Raw genomic sequence first — 17,250 nt, 5'->3', positions numbered from 1 at the left:
TACTCCCAAGGCTGAGGCGTCTACCTCCACCAGGAAAGGCTGGGTAGGATCCGGACTGCGGAGGACTGGTGCAGAAAGAAACGCTTTCTTCAAGGTGGTAAATGCAGCAACCGCCTCTGGCGTCCAGTTCTTGACATCGGCGCCCTTCCTAGTGAGGGCCGTTAAGGGAGCCGTGATGAGGGAGTAGTCCTTGATAAACTGTCGGTAGTAGTTGGCGAACCCCAGGAACCTCTGCAAGGCCCGCAGGCACTGGGGAGCCGGCCAGTCGCGGATTGCAGTCAATTTCCCAGGATCCATTTGTAATCCGGTGGAGGACACAATATACCCCAGGAATGGAAGACTCTGCTGGTGAAACGAGCATTTCTCCAATTTGGCATATAAGCGGTGCTCCCGGAGCCGCTGGAGCACAATGCGGACATCGGACACATGCTGGTGCAGTGAGGCAGAGAAAATCAGGATGTCATCCAGATACACTATGACAGAAGTGTACAGTAGATCTTGAAAAATGTAATTCACGAAATTCTGGAACACCGCAGGGGCATTGCAGAGTCCAAAGGGCATAACCCGGTATTCGAAGTGCCCCTCGTGAGTGTTAAAAGCCGTCTTCCACTCATCCCCTTCACGGATCCGCACCAGATTGTAAGCCCCGCGCAAATCCAGTTTGGTGAAAATCCGGGCTCCTTGAAGGCGGTCAAACAACTCCGGAATGAGTGGAAGCGGATACCGGTTCTTAATGGTGATCTTGTTCAGGCCCCGATAATCTATGCAGGGGCGAAGGGACCCGTCCTTCTTGGACACAAAGAAGAACCCGGCCCCTGCAGGAGAAGTGGAGGACCGGATAAACCCCTTGATGAGATTCTCCCGAATGTATTCTCTCATAACACGGGACTCCTCCCGAGATAATGTATAAAGACGCCCCCGAGGTGGCTCTGCACCTGGCAGAAGATCTATAGCACAGTCAAACGACCGGTGTGGGGGTAAAGTATCCGCTGCCCGGGCGCTGAACACATCCTGGAAGTCCTGATAGTCATGGGGTAACCCAGATAACCCCTTCTGCGGGGTTGGCAGTGACACAGAGCAGAGTGGTATAGGGGTCTTGACTTGCAGGAGACAGTGCTCAAAACATCGAGAACCCCACTGCCTAATCTCACCAGTAGTTCAGTCGATTACAGGCGCGTGCAGCCGCAGCCAGGGGAGTCCCAGAATCACTGGATGGATGGCTCGGGTGAGCACCAGAAACTGGATCTTCTCCTGATGCAATGCCCCCACCTGAAGATGGATGGCTGTGGTAACCTGAGAAATAGTCCGGGGAAGGCTGTCCCCCTGGATGGAGGTGACCCGGAGCACCGGCTGACAGGGTAGCGTGGGACTTCCCAGCTGGGACAAGAACTCTGCGTCAATGAAGTTCCCTCCGGCCCCGGAGTCCAACAAGGCTCTAGTCTGAACCCGACGTTCCCCGTCTTGGAGCAGAACAGGAACTGAGAGCAAATTGTCCGGAAGGGAGGCCAACCGGCCCAGAGCCACTCCCTTCATGGGGCTCGGGCCGGAGCGTTTCCCGACCCCTTAGGCTTGTTTGGGCAATTGCCTGAGAAATGGCCGGCCTCCCCACAATACAAGCACAGACGGTTTCGGAGTCGATGATTTCTTTCTTCCTTGGACAGGCGATGTCGGCCCATTACCATGGGTTCATCCTGGGTTCCTTCCGAACCTTCCTCATGGAAACCACGTGCCTCTGGATGAGGAGACGGACCTCCAGATCTCTGCCGCGGCCGTGACATTCCTCTCTCCTGGGCTCGCTCCTGGTACCGGATGTCAATCCTAGTGCACAGAGCAATAAGGTCGTCCAAAGTGGCCGGAATCCCTCGGCCGGCCAGCTCATCCTTGACTCGCCCGTCCAGTCCTTGCCAGAAGATGGCCGTTAATGCCTCCTGGTTCCACCGGAGCTCCGCGGCCAGCGTGCGGAACCGGATGGCGTACGCCCCGACCGACCCGGAGCCCTGCTGAATCCGCAGCAGTGCTCCCGAGGCAGAAGATGGTCGGCCAGGTACGTCGAACACCATCCTGAAATGCCGCAAGAACTCCTCCAGGTTGGTCAGTATCGGGCTCCGCTGTTCCCACAGCGGAGATGCCCAAGCCAGAGCGGCACCAGACAACAGAGAAATAATGAAAGTCACTTTAATTTGGTCGGAAGAAAAAGCATCCGGCTGTAACTCAAACAAGATCTGACATTGGTTAAGGAACCCCCTGCAGGCTGCTGGGGTTCCATCAAAGCGCGGTGGCTCCGGGAGACGCAGACATGTGGTGGAAGCCTCCGCTCTAGATCCTGAAGGACCCGCAGCGGCCTGCTGCTGGGCCCCTAGAAGTTGATTGCTGACATTCTGCAGTATACTGGACAATCGGGCTATTTGCGCCTGCTGCAGCTGTACCGCCTGAGCCAGCTTAGGAAGCTCGGAACCATCTGGCGAGCTCATGGCTTCGTCCTACTGTTATGACCCGGTAGTGGTGAGCCCCTGTGCCCCGACTGAGCACGGCAGAGATGGAGTGACACCGCACTCGGTCAGGCAGCCAGACAACCCCAAGCTTCACCTGGGAAGCGACCACCGTTCACCGGGAGTTAAGCCCCCAGCTGCAGGCGGCCACCAGGACTTCAGGAACCGGCGGGGTTGCACAGCCGCTGACCAGGAAAGCAGGAAACAGACACTGTCCAGAACCAGTACTCCAACAGGCCAAGAAATAGTCCAAATCAGTCCAGAGTCAAGGCAGGCAGCAAACAAGCAAAATCCGAAATAACTAGCCAAGGTCTGGTACACAGGAAAAAACAGGAACAGAAGGCGGTCGGTGAACAGCACTCCGACAGCATCTCCTCGGAACAAAAGAGGACGAAGCAATGAAGGCCTGGAGGCAGTGCTTTAAATAGTGAGAAAATCTGAGCAAACCACACTCAGGTGAAATCAACATGGCTGCCCCCATAGGAGATCCTCCCAAGACCAAATATGGAGTTCCTTCCTGATCTCGTTTACACAAGATGGCTGCCCCCTCCTGAGCTAGCCAAGATGGCCACTGCCTGTGCTCTAAACCGGATGACGGCTGCCAGACTTGGGAAACTGAAACCGACCCATCCTGGAGAAACATCAAAAAGCCGGCTAGCACTGCCGGACCGCACCTCGCCGGTGAATCAGACGCGCAGGCCTGGAATCAGGTGAGGAACGTAACACACTCCTGGATTATTTTAAAGTTTTCTACAGGAATGTAAGGCTTTTGAAGTTAAGATGATGAAATATTTTGGTGTTCTCTCAGGCAGAGGGTTGTATCTGCTGAAACACAGACTGTGTTGGGTCAAGTGTGTCAGTGTGTTTTTGAGACTTGATATACTGCCTTTCTGTGGTTTTTGCAACTACATTCAAAGAGATTTGCATATTATATACAGGTACTTATCTATCCCCCCTTCAATCCGTTCAGAACTCTGCTGCGCGTCTTATCTTCCGCCTAGACCGATATGCTCATATCACCCCTCTCCTCAAGTCACTTCACTGGCTTCTGATCAGGTACCGCATACAGTTCAAGCTTCTCCTACTAACCTACAAATGCACTCAATCTGCAGCCCCTCACTACCTCTCTACCCTCATCTCCCCTTACGCTTCTAGCTGTAACCTCTGCTCACAGGACAAATCCCTCCTCTCAGTACCCTTAAGGCTCCACCACCGCCAACTCCAGACTCCGCCCTTCCTGCCTCGCCTCACCCTATGCTTGGAATAAACTCCCTGAGCCCATACGCCAAGCCCCCTCCCTACCCATCTTCAAATCCTTGCTCAAAGCCCACCTCTTCAATGTCGCTTTCGGCACCTAACCATTGTACCTCTATCCAGGAAATCTAGACTGCCTCAATCTTGATTGACTGCACTTTTTGTCCTTTAGATTGTAAGCTCCTTTGAGCAGGGACTGTCCTTCTTTGTTAATTGTACAGCGCTACGTAACCCTGGTAGCGCTTTAGAAATGTTAAATAGTAGTAGTAGTAGTTAAGTGGCTTGCCTGGAGTCCCAAGGAGCTGTAGTGGGAATTGAACCCAGGTCCCCAGGATCAAAGTCTGCTACACTAGCCACTAGGCTACTCCTCCACTCCACATCAAAGCTCTGGGTTTCCAGTTGGCTTATAGACCATAAAATTAAACTGCTTTGTTACCCTCTGATCACCCAACCATCTCTCTCTCTGTATCTCACTTCCATCTCCCCACCTTTCCCTTTCCCTGTGACACTGTCATTGGAATGCTTTATAGTTCACTTATATACAGTACAGTCTCGATTGTCCAATGTAAATGGGACCAACCTGTTGTCAGATAAGTGAAAAGTTGGATAATACAGAAAAGACTGCATAGACCCCTCAAGCAAAGCATAAACAAAGGCACAGAGTTCCCAATTTTCATTATTAACAACACTATAGCACATTCTGCAGCATGGTTGTAGCCCTAAAACATCATTACATCATTACTGTATATCTGCTTATTCTAAAAAGAGTTTTAATAGAAATAAACGTGACAATGTCACCGGGGGTGGAGGAGTTTGATGGAAATGCTGGATTGTCAGATTAGCAAAGGTCGGAGACTGACTTGTATTCTGATATTGTCATCTGTTGCTCATTCCTAACCTGAGGAAGAAGGTTGCAGCCTTCAAAAGCTAATAAAAAATGTATTAGTCTAATAGAAAAAAAAGTATCATCTTAGCTTCTTTTTTTGATTTGATTCATTTCTATTACCTTAAAGTGGACTAAAACGGTAACCATATTATTTTATCCAAGAGGTACTGGGGAAACGTACCCATCTTTTACATTCATCCCTGATAGAGTTAGTACAAATAAGGATCTTTTTCTTGAAGGAGCAGAAGGGGGAGGACTGTGTTATTTTGCAGACTGTACATCTCCCTTTTAAAATTGCGCCTTCGTGCAGCTTTGGGATAGGGGAAATATCTCTGCATAGCTGTGGGTGAAGTCTTACAGCACCAGATCATAAACTTGGCTCTGATTGGCCTAAAAGCTCACAAGTAAAAGGGAAACTGCCTGCTAAAAAAACCATGGAATTAAGCTGGTGGGGGTGGGGGGTAGCTGGAAATTTGTTGCAATGATCCTAGGGAGAAGAAAAGGGGTCGTTGTCTCCAGAAAACAAGCAAACAGAAAATTTCTAGCAAAGATTCTGATTGTTCTTATACATTTGAAAGCTGCATTCAATCCAAGAGCATTTCTGCAGTGCCTCAGTAGAAGATCCAGTGCAAGTCTCTCTTGCTGTATCTTCATTTTATTTTTCAGGTTTGTTGCCAATGGGAAGGTAGATTAGGGCCAACATCCTGTTTTTAAATGTGCCCTGTAGACAGAATATGATTTTGCTGAGGTTGCAGAGAGGGGGCAGTGTGGGGGAGGGGAGCGATTCTTGCCTTCTCTCTTCCTTATGTCAGTCATGCAGGGGGAAGGCTTCAGCTTTCACCTTATGTCTCCCATATCATTGTGCAGTTCCTTCCTCCGCCACCGCAGAATATTCTACTCCTCTTGCACCTACCAGACATTTTGGTCCTTTGGAATTCACCTTCAGCCCTCTCTAAATTTAGCAGGGCAAACAAGTCATAAAAGCTACTTAGAGCAAAGAACTCCAGAGCCAAAGAGCAAAGGCATAAAAATAAAATGTGTCGCCTGATATGCTCCAAACACTGGTATATCTGTGTAATATAAACAGGAAAAACCCGCAGTTCTCCTTGTCATCATGGGTAAGTCACTTAACCCTCCTCTGCCTCAGGTATACATTTACCCCCCCTGTTTACTAAGCTATGCTAGCGGCTGCCGTGCACTAATAATAACACAGTGAATGGGCTGTGTCAGCATTGCCATGCGGCTTAGTAAACGGGGATTAGACTATAAACCCTCTGGGGACAGAGAAATACCTACTGTACCTCAATGTAATTCATCTTGAGCTTCTATTGAAAAAGCTGAGAGCAAAATCCAAATAAACTGGACAGCCTGGATATCAATGGGTTGTTTTCTGCTGTCCTCTCCTATGTTACTCTCAATGACCATATAGCATGCCTAGACTATGAAATGGTTAACCAACAGAACCAGGTACAAAGCCATGAAAGCCAAAGTCAGGAGAGAGATGCAGCTGTGCAATATACAATCAAAGACCTTGAGACAGAGAAGTACACTGCTCAGAATTGCCATTCCCCCCCCCCCCCCCCCTTTAACATATAAGTGTAAAACATTTCAGAAAGCCAGATCTACTTTTAGGATAAAATATTTTCTTTAATAGCAAAGCTGCCTTTAGATCCATTCAATCCTTTTGAGATTGAAAACACATTGGATTGGCATATTCAAATGTACTTTTTATATGATTTAACTAGATTAAGAGTGATCTTAAAAATGCATAGAAACTTTCCTAAGTAAGTGAAAACTACAAATATTTAACCATGTGAACATTTTTTAAGCAATATTGACTAAAATCTTTAGAAAGGAAAGGTGCAGGAGGTGGTGAAACTTTCACAAATATTGAAGATGCTTTTGGGAGTTGTGGTTTGAATGCTAGTTGATGTACTTGCATTGTGTAAAACTGAATTCTCTGGAGGTTCTGATACCTTTCATTGGACTATCATGAGAATTATGCAGAAAGTTATAGTAACTGAGGTTCTGAAATCAAAAAGGTGCCTTCTTCAGATGAAGGAAGCGTGTCTACCCCTTGAATAAGCACTGAAGAGCAAAAATTAACACTGTAGGCAGTGTTAGATGTTGAGTGGTGATTTGATTAGCATTAGCTGGCAGAAGCTTAGTGTCAGGAATATCAGAAATGTGTCCTCATCAGAACTACTACTGGTGCTGGAAGGTTCCAGTGTCTTGATTTGGGTTGCTCACTTTATTTATTTTATAAACTTATTTAATTTTTTTTCAAACTCATACAATGATCTAACGCTCAGTTGGTTCTTTCGTGTGTCAGTCCATATTTCAGTATATAACAGTGAAGGGAGGTAGGGTCAGTCCTTTTAGAGTATAACAACAGATGGGTCTAGTATGAAATGGGCAAAACTTTGGGTCTGTGGGCTATACTGGAGGCCCAGTCAGGGTGGGTCTCTGAGAGGGGTGATCCCAATATCCCTGGGACATCAGAGGAGCAGGGGGGAGAGGCCTGTTGATATCACTTTCAGCCACAGACTTACTCTAGTAACGCATTTATCATCAATTTACATTTCTTGGTCAAGTAACCAAGATTGAAAGAGGTCTTAAGAAAAAAAGTATATACATGGAATATATTTTTTTAAATGATAGTTACGTTGGTTAGGCGGCATCATATTCCTCTCTCTGATTTCTGTACTGCTTTGCCGATTAGATTATTGCAATACCCTATGTTGTGGTCTTCCCTTAAAGCTTTACAGATGGTACAAAGCCCCTTTGTTAGATTATTGGCCCACCGTGGTCCGTGAGAGAATACGTTGCCTGTGTTAGCAGATCCACACTGACTTTGTTACCCAGAAGACTATAAAGATCTGTTGTTTGATTCATTGTGTTTTGCATGAGGAGAGTCCTACACTGTGATTTTGGCCACACTCGTAGATCTACTGAGACCAGTTTTCTTTGAATCCTTCCAGTTTGTCTGCTGAGGCTGGCCACTACTCAGAAAATGGCTCTCTCTGAGGCAGGGCTTCTGGAATGCTCTTCCTAGCTAGTTGAGAATGGGATTGAATTATTTGAGGTTCAATAAACAATTGAAAACATTATTATTTTCTCAAGCATTTGGGGGGCCTTTTTACTAAAGGGTTGCTGCGTGGCAACCCAGAAGTACCGCCGGCCCAATGCGGCCGCTGGCAGTAGTTCAGTCTTGAGTGTGCGCCATTTCCAGCGCTACAGAAAATAATTCCATAATTTCTAGCGTGGTGCTAACCTGGTGGAAGCCCTTATCGCCACCTCAACAGGTGGCAGTAAGTGCTCCCCCCCTGCATGGCCACACGGTAAGAGTAATCTTACTGCATGTCCATGTCTTTTTTAGGGACTTTTACTTGCTGTGGTAAAAAGGGCCCTGGTGCACAGCAAAAACAGCCCCACCACTACCACAGGGCCCTTTTTACCGCAGCTTGGTAAAAGGACCCCCTTAGTGCTTTTTTGGAATTTATTTATTTATTTATGATATTTATACCCCACATTATCCCAGACTGGCTTGGGCTCAATGTGGCTTACAAGCAATAAACAGCATTGATTAATAAGGTTAAGTTAACAGTAAACATAGATTATTAAATCACACCAAAAGACGTGAAGGGGCATTTTCGAAAGAAACGTCTAAGTCGGAATTTGGATGTTTTACAAAGACGTCCAAATTCGGAGGCGGAGAGAAGGTCATTTAAAAAAAAATGATGGACGTCCATCTTTTGTTTTGAAAATACCATGGACGTCCTTGGATTTGGACGTCCCTGCATTTGGATGTCTTTGATTTTTGGCGATTTTCGAAACCACAGACATCCAAGTCTAAAATGTCCAAATGCAAGCCATTTGGATGTGGGAGGAGCCAGAATTTCTAGTACACTGGTCCCCCTGACATGCCGGGGCAACAATCGGGCACCCTAGGGGGCACTACAGTGGACTTCATAAAATGCTCCCAGGTACACAACTTCCTTACCTTACATAAGTACATAAGTAATGCCATACTGGGAAAAGACCAAGGGTCCATCGAGCCCAGCATCTTGTCCACGACAGCGGCCAATCCAGGCCAAGGGCACCTGGCAAGCTTCCCAAATGTACAAACATTCTATACATGTTATTCCTGGGATTTTGGATTTTTCCAAGTCCGTTTAGTAGCGTTTTATGGACTTGTCCTTTAGGAAACCGTCCAACCCCTTTTTAAACTCTGCTAAGCTAACCGCCTTCACCACATTTTCCGGCAATGAATTCCAGAGTTTAATTACACGTTGGGTGAAGAAATATTTTCTCCGATTTGTTTTAAATTTACTACACTGTAGTTTAATCGCATGCCCCCTAGTCCCAGTATTTTTGGAAAGCGTGAACAGACGCTTCACATCCACCTGTTCCACTCCACTCATTATTTTATATACCTCTATCATGTCTCCCCTCAGCCATCTCTTCTCCAAGCTGAATAGCCCTAGCCTCCTTAGTCTTTCTTCATAGGGAAGTCGTCCCATCCCCGCTATCATTTTAGTCGCCCTTCGCTGCACCTTTTCCAATTCTACTATATCTTTCTTGAGATGCGGCGACCAGAATTGAACACAATACTCAAGGTGCGGTCGCACCATGGAGCGATACAACGGCATTATAACATCTTCACACCTGTTTTCCATACCTTTCCTAATAATACCCAACATTCTATTTGCTTTCCGAGCCGCGCAGCACACTGAGCAGAAGGTTTCTGCATGTTATCGACGATGACACCCAGATCCCTTTCTTGGTCCGTAACTCCTAATGTGGAACCTTGCATGATGTAGCTATAATTCGGGTTCTTTTTTCCCACATGCATCACCTTGCACTTGCTCACATTAAACGTCATCTGCCATTTAGCCGCCCAGTCTCCCAGTCTCGTAAGGTCCTCTTGTAATTTTTCACAATCCTGTCGCGAGTTAACGACTTTGAATAACTTTATGTCATCAGCAAATTTAATTACCTCGCTAGTTACTCCCATCTCTAAATCATTTATAAATATATTAAAAAGCAGCGGTCCTAGCACAGACCCCTGAGGAACCCCACTAACTACCCTTCTCCATTGTGAATACTGCCCATTTAACCCCACTCTCTATTTCCTATCCTTCAACCAGTTTTTAATCCACAATAGGACATTTCCTCCTATCCCATGACCCTCCAAGTTCCTCTGTAGTCTTTCATGAGCAGTGGCGTACCAAGGGGGGGGGGGGGCGGTGGGGGCGGTCCGCCCCGGGTGTCGGCGGGTGGGGGGGGGTGCTCCGCCGTCTCCTGCCACCACCTTCGTTTTTTTTTTAAATCCATTCAGCGAGGGACGCAGGCAGCGCCTCGTGTCTGCCCTGCTGTGTGCTTTGAAAAAAGAAAATCGCTTCGCTGGCGTCGGGCCGGCCTTCTTTCGCTATGTCCCGCCCACTTTTGAGGTAACTTCCTATTTCCTCGAGGGTGGGACATAGCGAAAGAAGGCCGGCCCGACGCCAGCGAAGCGATTTCTTTTTTCAAAGCACACAGCAGGGCAGACACGAGGCGCTGCCTGCGTCCCTCGCTGAATGGATTAAAAAAAAAACGCAGGGTGGTGGCAGGAGAAGAGGGCTCTGTCGATCTCCACGGAGGGGGGGGGGGGCTCAGATGGGAGAACGAGGTGGGGGAGCTCAGAGGGGTTCTCAGAAGGGAGAAGGGAACTGGGGAGGGGTGTGGGGGAGCTCAGAGGGGTTCGCAGAGGGGAGAAGGGAATTGGGGAGGGGTGGGGGGAGCTGAGAGGGGTTCGCAGAGGGGAGAAGAGAATTTGGGGAGGGGTGGGGGAGCTCAGAGGGGTTCACAGAGGGGAGAAGAGAATTTGGGGAGGGGTGGAGGGAGCTCAGAGGTGTTCTCAGAGGGGAGAAGGGAACTGGGGAGGGGTAGGGGAGCTGAGAGGGGAGAAGGGGATTGTGGAGGGGTGGAGGTGCTCAGAGGGGAGAAGGGGTCTGAAGCTGGAACTGGGGTCTGACAAGGGGGCAGGAGGGAGAATGGGTCTGGGGCTGAAAAGGGGGGATGCAAAGCATGTGATGGATGAAGGGGGCTGGAACTGGGGGCTGAAAAGGAGGGTATTTGGGATAAGGGGGCTAGTGCTGGAACTGTGGGCTGAAACGGGGCAGAGGCTGAAACTGGGGGCTTTAAAGGGGACAGGGAGAACTGGCTGGGGCTGATGCTCAGGACTGGTGAGAGAAAAGGGCTGGGGTTGAAACTAGGGGCTTTAAAGGGGACAGGGAGAACTGGCTGGGGCTGATGCTCAGGACTGGTGAGAGAAAAGGGCTGGGGTTGAAACTAGGGGCTGAAAAGGGGACAGGGAGAAGTGGCTGGGGTCTGAAGCTCAGGACTGATGGGAGAAAAGGGCTGGGGACTGGTGGGATAGTGGGGCTGAAAAGGGGGGCAGGTGGGAGATGGGGGCTGGAACTAGGGGCAGGTGGAACTGGGGGCTGAAAAGGGGGGGCAGAGAGAGAGGGGACAACAGACCCTGGATGGAAGTGGGGAGCGTGAGGGAGGGCAGACCCTGGATGGATGGGAGAGGGAGGGCAGACGGATTGAAGGGGCAGAGAGAAAGGGCGGATGGTGGGTGGAAGGAGGAGAGAGAAAGAGGGCAGACTGGGGCAAATGGTGGATGGAAGGGAGAGAGAGGGCAGACAGTGGATGGAAGGGGCAGAGAGAGAGAGGGCAGACAGTGGATGGAAGGGACATTAGAGAGGGCAGACACTGGATGGCAGAGAGTGAGCAAAGACAGATCCTGGATGGAAGGAAGACAGTGAAAAGAAGATGAGAAAAGCAGAAACCAGAGACAACAAGCTGTAAATATATATTTTTATTATTTTGCTTTTGGATATAGTATTGTAGCTGTGTTGTTTATAAATAGAACATGTAACTAAGGTAATCTTTTTATTGGACTAATTTTAATACATTTTGACTTAACTTTCAGAGAACAAAACCCCCTTCCTCAGGTCAGGATAAGATACTGTAACAGCACTGTATTGTACTGACCTGAGGAAGGAGATTTTGGCCTCTGGAAGCTAAATGTATTAGTCCAGTAAAATGGTATTATTTTATTTTCTGTATTTGTTTTATTTCTATTTGTTAATTTGCAAAGTGGTGATTGGTATGTGTTAGTTTTTTCAAATTTACATCTGCTTTCTTTATATTTTGCACAGTACTAGGGGACATTTTCTGTTTCTGTGGTGTTACATTGTATGCAGAGTCTGGCATCGGGGGTTCAGTTTAATTTTTGTCTAAATAGAAAGTTTATTATTACTTTTTCTATAGTGGATTAGGGTGTATCTGTGTTTGTGAAAAAGACATGGCTTTCAGTTGGCATTGACTGTGCAGGATCGACGATCTGTACTAATCTGTCTGTTTTCATTTTACAATAGGTGAATTGATGTTCTAGTGCTCACTGTAGTGTTTAAGATGCTTTCCTTTTCCTTGTGTGACTCGTAGAAATTACTGCTTATGGTATGGTAGAATTGCTCTATAGGTCCTGAGTGTTTTGTATTCTCGGTCTGCCTAGTACTGGATTTGGGGGGGGGGGGTGTTAAAAAATGACCGGCCCCGGGTGTCAACTACCCTAGGTACGCCACTGTTCATGAGGTACCTTGTCAAACGCCTTTTGAAAATCCAGATACACAATATCAACCGGCTCCCCTTTGTCCACATGTTTGTTTACTCCTTCAAAGAATTGAAGTAAATTGGTCAGGCAAGATTTCCCCACACAAAAGCCGTGCTGACTCGGTCTCAGTAATCCATGTCCTCGGATGTGCTCTGTAATTTGTTTTTTAATAATTTCCTCTACCATTTTACCCGGCACCAACGTCAGACTCACCGGTCTATAATTTCCCGGATCTCCTCTGGAGCCTTTTTTTAAAAATGGGCGTTACATCGGCCACCCTCCAATCTTCCAGTACCACGCTCGATTTTAAGGATAAGTTGCATATCACTAGCAGTAGCTCTGCAAGCTCATTTTTCAGTTCTATCAGTACTCTAGGATGAATACCATCCGGTCCAGGAGATTTGCTACTCTTCAGTTTGCCGAACTGCCCCATTACGTCCTCCAGGTTTACCGTGAAGTCAGTAAGTTTCTCCGACTCGTCCGCTTGAAATACCATTTCCGACACCGGTATCCCACCCAAATCTTCCTCGGTGAAGACCGAAGCAAAGAATTCATTCAGTCTCTCCGCTACGTCTTTGTCTTCCTTGATCGCCCCTTTTACCCCTCGGTCATCCAGCGGCCCAACCGATTCTTTTGCCGGCTTCCTGCTTTTAATATACCGAAAAAAATTTTTTACTATGTTTTTTTGCCTCTAATGCTATCTTTTTTTCGTAATCCCTCTTGGCCTTCTTTATCTGCACCTTGCATTTGCTTTGACACTCCTTATGCTGCTTCTTGTTATTTTCAGACAGTTCCTTCTTCCATTTTCTGAAGGCGTTTCTTTTAGCCCTAATAGCTTCCTTCACTTCACTTTTCAACCAGGCCGGCTGTCTTTTGGAGTTCTGTCTTTCTTTTCTAATTCGCAGAATATGTATGGCCTGGGCCTCCAGGATGGTATTTTTGAACAGCGTCCACGCCTGTTGTACAGTTTTTACTCTCTCAGTTGCCCCCCTAAGTTTTTTTTTTTACCGTTCTTCTCACTTTATCATAGTTTCCTTTTTTAAAGTTAAATGCTAACGTATTTGACTTTCTGTGTACAGTTACTTCAAGGTCGATATCAAAACTGATCATATTATGGTCACTGTTATCAAGCGGCCCCAGTACCATAACGTCCCTCACCAGATCATGCGCTCCACTAAGGACCAAGTCTAGAATTTTTCCTTCTCTCGTCGGCTCCTGCACCAGTTGCTCCATAAAGCTGTCCTTGATTTCATCAAGGAATTGTATCTCTGTAGCGTGTCCGGATGATACATTTACCCAGTCTATATTTGGATAATTGAAGTCACCCATTATTATCACATTGCCCATTTTGTTCGCGTCTCTGATTTCTTTTATCATTTCTGTGTCTACCTGCTCATCCTGGCGAGGCGGACGGTAGTACACTCCTATCACCGTTTTTTTCCCTTTTATACATGGAATTTCAACCCACAATGATGACATTTGAGGCTGGCAATCAATATTTTTAATGATGTTTTATGAGGGTGGGAGGGGGTTAGTGACCACTAGGGGAGTAAGGGTAGGTCAAACCCGATTCCCTCCAGTGGTCATCTGGTCATTTCGAGCACCTTTTTGTGCCTTATTCGTAATAAAAACAGGTCCGGGTGAAAAAGTCCAAGTTTTAGTCATGGACGTCTTTGCTTTTTTCCATTATGGCTCAAAAACATCCAAGTCTTAGGAACGCCCAAGTCCCGCCTCCACCACACCTCTGATACGCCCCCTTGAGATTTGGATGTCCTTGTGATGGACTTCCGTTAGAGACGTCCAAAATTGTGTTTCGATTATACCGATTTGGATGTCTCTGAGAAATGGACGTCCAAGTGCCAATTTATGTCAAAAGATGGACATCCATCTCTTTCGAAAATGAGCCTGATAGATGTAAGGTATTTATTTTACTATTGTTTTATTTATATGTGTTTATTTATAGTTACCATGTATATTAGAATGCTTTTTAATATGTGTTGCTTATCGACATGTTGTAGTCTGGTAAAATTATTTTTTGATGAGATAAGTGAATGATAAAAACTGAATGAATGAATGTGTAAATGAAATTAGCCAAACAAATTCTATCTAAGGCATATACAACTCTGTTTTGCTCCTTGATGTTCCATCAGAGAATATTTAGAGGTGAAATCAATTCCACAGGTTCATTTTAAGATGCTAGATTAGCACAAGAGCAAACAGCTCGACCTGAATCAGTTTCTTTTGGGACAGCTTAGGTTTCCTCAGCCAATGAAAATCACACACTGTACACTCATCCAGAAGGAACTGACATGCTGTAGCATGATCTAGGTTATTCCATGGATGCAATGGTGTCACATTCCTAGTTCTGATTCATATCCAAACAAACCAAGATGTTAATTACACAACCCTTCTAGAAATAGGTCAGATGTATTACACAAACCAAAGGAGACGAGCCACCCTATGTGAAGCCTACTCTGTCTGACCTTCTCTGTGATATTTTGTCAACAGTTTTGTAATTAATTTAACTCCACATCAGTGTTCTTAGGGGCCCTTTTACTAAGCCACGGTAAAAAGTGGCCTGCGCTAGTTTTGAAACGTGAAATTGGCATGCCTGGGCCAGTTTTTACTGTGGTGGGAAAAGGGCCTTTTTAAAAAATGGGGTAGTAAATAGCCGTGCGCTAATATTAAAATTAGTGAGTGGCTATTTACTGCCTGAGCCCTTACTGCCACCTATTTTATGCGGTAATCAGGAGGCACGCACAATGTGGCCATGCTGCCGATTACCATCAGGAGCACCCCGTGGTAGAAAATAAGAAATTTTTTTTCTACCGCAGGAAACTGCATGCGCCAACTTTGGAAGTACCACCAGGCATCCGCGCTACCCCAGCGGTAGGGTCGATTTGGCGTGCAGTAGCCTTAGTAAAAGGGCTACTTAGTACAGTATCTTCAAACACTTCTCATTTGTTCAGATTCTGTTTATTTCGGAATTTCCACCTTGCCACTGGCCTTTTTCATGTAAGTCTTCGATCTCCTCCTACAAAGATTCCCTGTGTCAGTCATTTTATTTTGCTCCTCTGGTAACCAGTCTACAAATTAACCCCATTACTGAGCTACAGAAAAGACAGGGGTCTAAAAATCTATTGTGAAGAGTCTTGACTACTGTAACTAAAGTTAACTTATACTCTGCAATGCTCTTATCTTGACTCTCAGTTCCTGCTCTTACAGCTGCTCTCTTTTCTGAGGGGAGGCAAGGGAGATCAGGAGGCCTCTGACTACTGCTGATTTCAAACTTTTCTATGCCCATTACAGCACCAAAACAACTACTTTCTCCAATGGTCTCTTTTCCAGCTTCTGACCTTCATGTATGCCTGGCCTGCTTTACCTTTTGTTCAGAGTGATGTCATCAGCTCCTATGCATCATGGGAGCTTGAGGCTCTTAGAAACTAAGATGGCTTCCCTCTGGTTCCATATCATATTTAGGTTAATACTTATTTTCATGTAAAAAATACATTAGGAAACTTATCAAATACTTGCCTAAAAAAGGAAAGATTACCTCAAACCCTGCCCTGTCCAGTCTAGTGAGAGAGAGAGAGACAGTGCAATTAAGGCATCTAACCTCTTCCATTGTTCATCCCTTAGAAAATAGACCTGGAGGTGGGCTTGTTTCTGCAGCAGCTGCGTCGCAGGGTGAAAATCGGTGTAGTGGGGGGCTCCGATTATTCCAAGATAGCAGAACAGCTGGGAGAAGGGGATGAAGGTAAGAAAAACACACTATGGTGAGAAAGAGATTATTTTTTACAATTTCTTTGCATTTGATATATCGTTCATTGAGCACATTTGACACAACATTCCTTTGCTACTATAGCAATTATAATTTGATTTTATGTTTTATCTGCTTTTTCCTTACATAAGAACATAAGCTTTGCCATACTGGGACAGGCCAAAGGTTAATAAAGCCCAGTATCCTGTTTCCAATCCATGTCACAAGTACCTGGCAAGATCCAAGAACAGTAAAACAGATTTTATGCTGCTTATCCTGGAAATAAGGAATGGAATTTCCCATCTTAATAATGGCTTATGGACTTTTCTTTTAGGAAATGATTCCATTGCTATAAACTCAGAACACTTAAGAGACATATTTACCATCAGCATCTGGGATAGGTGGAAATTGATGCCCCAGTTAGAGTCAGCTGTCCTGTATTTATGTCGACAGTACCTTTGCTATGGAAAAGGTGACCGGTTTTTCTGCAGTTCTGTAGAATTAGTCATTTATTGGGTCATTTTTCAGTACAGATCAAAGAACAGTAGGGTGATGTGGGAGTGGAAGAATAGGCCAAAGATTAGTTTGAACTAGTTGGAGAAGATTGAAGTTGGAAACTAGGTGGAAGCCTAGCTAAGATGGTGTGCCAGGTAAGAAATCACAAGAACTTATTCAAAGAGCTTGAAAGGTTTGGGAGACAAAAATGCAGAGATTTTTGAAATCTGAAAGATTTATAGGTGGCAGAAAGTATAGTTAAGTGGGAGTCACAGCTGTAGCAGTGGTGGATGAGGTTATAGGAATACCATCAAGACTGAGTTTGCCGGTAACGGGAAAGAATAGAGTTGGAGTGAGAAAAGGAGAGAAGCACAGTTTCAGCTGCAGAAAGTTTGAGAATATGAAAGGACATTCAGGAAGAAACATTTGAAAATAGAATGGAGACAGCAGTATGAGAGAAGGGACAGTCAATCTGTAGGCTATCCACATATAAATTGGGGCTTGAAATAAGAAATTAGAGCATTTGCAGAGCACTGAGAAAGAAGAGTACTGTAAAACATCAATAAGGAACGCACAAGGAGAGAGAAAGTGGGTATTCATCATGACAGAATAAAAGCAGATAGATTAAACTGGATGCGTTGGAGGGATCAACTGTAATAGACAGGAATGAAATCATGATCGATCTGTGGAGTTATAGGATAAG

The 17,250-nt window shown here is 45.9% G+C and overlaps 1 protein-coding gene across 1 annotated transcript in view; it reads left to right on the top strand.

Moving 5' to 3' along the window:
• The window catches only part of LOC115458678 (phosphomannomutase 1-like), a 47,350-nt gene that overhangs the window by 12,619 nt on the left and 17,481 nt on the right, over positions 1 to 17,250 (top strand). Inside the window, exon 2 of the mRNA XM_030188507.1 lies at positions 15,932 to 16,049. Within this exon, the coding sequence (XP_030044367.1) occupies positions 15,932 to 16,049 (118 nt within the window). The remainder of the gene's footprint in view (positions 1 to 15,931; positions 16,050 to 17,250) is intronic.

This window comes from Microcaecilia unicolor, unplaced genomic scaffold (genome assembly GCF_901765095.1).
Source record: "Microcaecilia unicolor unplaced genomic scaffold, aMicUni1.1, whole genome shotgun sequence".
Taxonomy (NCBI): Eukaryota; Metazoa; Chordata; class Amphibia; order Gymnophiona; family Siphonopidae; genus Microcaecilia; species Microcaecilia unicolor.
This window is presented reverse-complemented; position numbering and strand designations above follow the sequence as displayed.